The sequence below is a fragment of the Austrofundulus limnaeus genome, unplaced genomic scaffold (assembly GCF_001266775.1).
Source record: "Austrofundulus limnaeus strain Quisiro unplaced genomic scaffold, Austrofundulus_limnaeus-1.0 Scaffold167, whole genome shotgun sequence".
Taxonomy (NCBI): domain Eukaryota; kingdom Metazoa; phylum Chordata; class Actinopteri; order Cyprinodontiformes; family Rivulidae; genus Austrofundulus; species Austrofundulus limnaeus.
The window spans coordinates 587,464-591,894 of NW_013952569.1; the positions used below are offsets into that span (position 1 = coordinate 587,464).

Consider the following 4,431-nt stretch of genomic DNA (forward strand, 5'->3'; position numbering starts at 1 on the left):
CCTCCGCGCGGGGCAATGACGTATGCGGCCGACAAATGCGCACTCATGAGGACCCAGCCCCTGAATTGAGACACAGCCTATGACATTAATTGTAAATTCAGAGTGTCTTGGGGAGCTCTACAAGTGTACCAAATTTCAAGTCGCTACGATAAAGTAAGTGAATAGGAAAGGGTCTCTTGAAAGTTGCTAGGTGGCGCCCTTGAGCCGTTTCTTGTGCGATTTTTCCGGGGACCTTAAAATACGTAAATTTTACACGGGCTCTATGCCCCCGCCAAGTTTGGTGAGTTTTTGAATATGATAAAGCCCCCAAAAAGGCAATTCATTTGGCACAAGAACTATAACAAACAGTAAAAAAACAATAGGCCTTCGCAGCGCTTAGCTGCTCGGGCCTAAAAATGGGAAATTAATATTGGACATTAATACTGGCCCAGTTTTACTTATCGGACCAATACGATAATCTAAAAAAAAGACCAATATCGGCCGATACCGATGTTAATGCTGATATATCGTGCATCCATAAGCCTAACTCAAAAAATGTCATTCCACCGTTTCAGGTCTTGACAAGGTAGATGTTTATATCAAGAAAGGTCCTAAATGGTAAATGGACTGTACTTATATAGCGCCTTTCTATCCAACCAGGGCCTAACCACTGAAAGGTTCTGATCTATCGCAATACATAAAACAATCGATTTGTGTTTAAGGGAAGCTTAACATTTATCTGAATGCTCATATTGTTACTTACAAAATTCATCAGTCTCATCAGGGATCTGTAGAAGCCGATCTAAAACGGAAACAGGCGCATGTTCATAAAATCTGGTTTAGTTTAGGATTATTTCTCTTTTTTAAGCAGCTTTTTAAAATCAAAAACAAAAGCTGAACAAATTAGGACCTGGTGTCAAATATACCATCATTACCAATAAATACTGAGTTATTTGAAAGAAAACATTTTGAAAATGAGAAACAGACCAATGTAAAAACGTTTTCTAACTTAGCGAAAACTCAAACATTCTCTTACCGGAGACATAGAGATTTTGTTGTGAACAACCTCCAAGATGAGTTTCGATGTATTTAAAGTTAAATTGCTCAATGAATTCTTAATAGAGTCTCGTATCATCATCAAAACGGGCATGAGGACAAAGGCCTAGACGACAAAATGAAAACATATCTAATGGCAGATTAATAAATAACATCTTTAAATGTGTTTTGTGTAGAAGACGGTTGGAAAAAGAAGCCTGGGTTTTGGAAACCAACTCATCGTAGGTTTAGGACCTAGCTCATACCATTCGCATCTTGGGAATAACGTAGATGTTGCTGTCGTTGTACTGAAATCCAAACGGTTTAAGCAAACTGGCGATGTTGGCCTCTGTGTAGCAGACATCATCGTAAACCGGCAGGTTGTCAATCAGCAACAGTTTGGTCTTACTCTGGGAATAAAAAGAAGAAATAATTAGGTAGAATGGGAAAGACCTATCAATGACTGTAACGTTTATTCAGCCACTTCTTTATTTTCTTGGTGGTATGTTTCGGGTCGTTGGCCTGGTTGGACCCATCCATGACCCTTCATCAGCCTTATAGTTGAGGAAAGAAGTCTCTCTTCTAAGATTTGTCCATATCTAAAGCTGTCCATTGCCCCTCAGTCTAGTGAATTTGTCCTTTACTACCCCAAAATTGTGTTCTGCGAATTAGACTGAACATTTCTATTCCTCTAAAGACGACGGGTTAATTTGATGCCAAGGAGCTCGATTCTGTCCTTGTCTAACCACAAGTCTTTCTCTGAATTTTAAAAGGTCTTTGTCATTGGGTTCGATTCAACGTGGAGCCAAATCTATTTTGTTAGGTCAAACCACATGCTTCCAGCTCGGTTCTTTGTACCTACTCAGCAGAGGCTCCATATGAGCCGAAGATTTGAGGTCACGAGAGCGTCTCCTCTGCAAAACTTTTTCAAAACTTCACGACCGCAGCATTTGTTTTGGTCATTTACTTTTCTAAAATAGCAACACATACCACCATGGTACTATGAGGAGGTGCAGGCATTCCTGTGTTTGTTGGGTGATGACAAATCTTTGACGAACTTCGACCAAATGGATTTGATTTGCGGGTTCTAGCCGGTGGAGTGAAGGTGGTCTCGACTCGGACACTCCTTTTTAGAAACCGAGGCAGAGGGTACTGAGAGTTTTGTGACTTTATTTTATTTACCCGTTAGTAGTACGCTTGATTTGATCTTGATCACATTGAGGCGGCACTCGTATCAAAAACCACCCTGTGTAGAACCGAGAAGTAAGTTGTGGCGAGAATAGACCATGAGAAAACGAAGGTATTAGATGTTCACTTTAACCTTCAGACGGGTCTAGTCAGGCAGGAAGAACCGTGGGGACGTTGCGTGAGTTCAGTTACCGATAGTGTTCTTGTGTGTGTATTCTACTACTGTAAAGGCTTTAAAAAGATACGTACCTTAACTGAGAGACAAGTACTCAAGCTTGAACACTCTGTGAAAATAAAAACAAATGTAAAAGACGTAAAATAAGAATATTGAGGTTCACAGTAACCTAAAGAATAGATTTCTTACTCAGACTTTCTCTTTGCAGGTGAGTTTCTATTGTCTCCCCAACAGTCAGGAAGGTAACGGGATCTGATGAGTACATCTTGGTGTTCGGCTTCTTTTTGGTTTCCTCAAGCTTTTGCTTTGCTTCAGCAGATCTGACCATATCAGCTGAAGATCTGGTTCTTTCAGCTGATCTGGCTCCTTCAGCTGAAGATCTGGCTCCTTCAGCTGAAGATCTGGCTCCTTCAGCTGAAGATCTGACTTCTTCAGCTGAAGATCTGACTTCTTCAGCTGAAGATCTGACTTCTTCAGCTGAAGATCTGGCTCCTTCAGCTGAAGATCTGGCTCCTTCAGCTGATCTGGCTCCTTCAGCTGAAGATCTGGCTCCTTCAGCTGAAGATCTGGCTCCTTCAGCTGAAGATCTGGCTCCTTCAGCTGAAGATCTGTCTCCTTCAGCTGAAGATCTGTCTCCTTCAGCTAAAGATATGACTTCTTCAGCTGAAGATCTGGCTCTTTCAGCTGAAGATCTGGCTCTTTTAGCTGAAGATTTGGCTCCTTCAGTTGAAGATCTGACTTCTTCAGCTGAAGATCTGGCTCCTTCAGCTGATCTGGCTCCTTCAGCTGAAGATCTGGCTCTTTCAGCTGAAAATCTGGCTCCTTCAGCTGAAGATCTGGCTCCTTCAGCTGAAGATCTGGCTCCTTCAGCTAAAGATCTGACTTCTTCAGCTGAAGATCTGGCTCTTTCAGCTGAAGATCTGACTTCTTCAGCTGAAGATCTGGCTCCTTCAGCAGAAGATCTGGCTCCTTCAGCTGAAGATCTGGCTCCTTCAGAAGATCTGGCTCTTTCAGCTGAAGATCTGGCTCCTTCAGAAGATCTGGCTCCTTCAGCTGAAGATCTGGCTCCTTCAGCTAAAGATCTGACTTCTTCAGCTGAATATCTGGCTCTTACAGCTGAAGATCTGACTTCTTCAGCTGAAGATCTGGCTCCTTCAGCAGAAGATCTGGCTCCTTCAGCTGAAGATCTGGCTCTTTCAGCTGAAGATCTGGCTCCTTCAGCTGAAGATCTGGCTCCTTCAGAAGATCTGGCTCTTTCAGCTGAACATCTGTCTCCTTTAGCTGAAGATCTGGCTCTTTCAGCTGAAGATCTGGCTCCTTTAGCTGAAGATCTGGCTCTTTCAGCTGAAGATCTGGCTCCTTTAGCTGAAGATCTGGCTCCTTCAGCTGATCTGACTCCTTCAGCTGAAGATCTGGCTCCTTCAGCTGAAGATCTGGCTCCTTCAGCTGATCTGACTCCTTCAGCTGAAGATCTGACTCCTTCAGCTGAAGATCTGGCTCTTTCAGCTGAAGATCTGGCTCCTTCAGCTGATCTGACTCCTTCAGCTGAAGATCTGACTCCTTCAGCTGAAGATCTGGCTCCTTCAGAAGATCTGGCTCCTTCAGCTGATCTGGCTCTTTCAGCTGAAGATCTGGCTCCTTTAGCTGAACATCTGGCTCCTTTAGCTGAACATCTGGCTCCTTCAGCTGATCTGACTCCTTCAGCTGAAGATTTGGCTCTTTCAGCTGAAGATCTGGCTCCTTTAGCTGAACATCTGGCTCCTTCAGCTGATCTGACTCCTTCAGCTGAAGATCTGGCTCTTTCAGCTGATCTGACTCCTTTAGCTGAAGATCTGACTCCTTCAGCTGAAGATCTGACTCCTTTAGCTGAAGATCTGGCTCCTTCAGCTGAAGATCTGACTCCTTTAGCTGATAAAACAGGATGAGACATTCAGAAGAGGATGTTTGTGTAAAATGGGCTGCAATAATTTCAACCGCCTCAAAAATGTATCCGTTCCTAAAGATAAGAATTTGTATTTATTAAACCAATATTTTCAAAACGTTTTATAAAACGT

The 4,431-nt window shown here is 42.9% G+C and overlaps 1 protein-coding gene across 1 annotated transcript in view; it reads right to left on the reverse strand.

The window, feature by feature from the left end:
- Positions 1-4,431, reverse strand: part of LOC106523822 (uncharacterized) — a gene marked incomplete in the record, with an annotated part of 27,914 nt that overhangs the window by 12,921 nt on the left and 10,562 nt on the right. Inside the window, 4 exon segments of the mRNA XM_014017389.1 lie at positions 1,016-1,141; positions 1,281-1,424; positions 2,452-2,486; positions 2,567-4,285. Of these exon segments, the coding sequence (XP_013872843.1) occupies positions 1,016-1,141; positions 1,281-1,424; positions 2,452-2,486; positions 2,567-4,285 (2,024 nt within the window).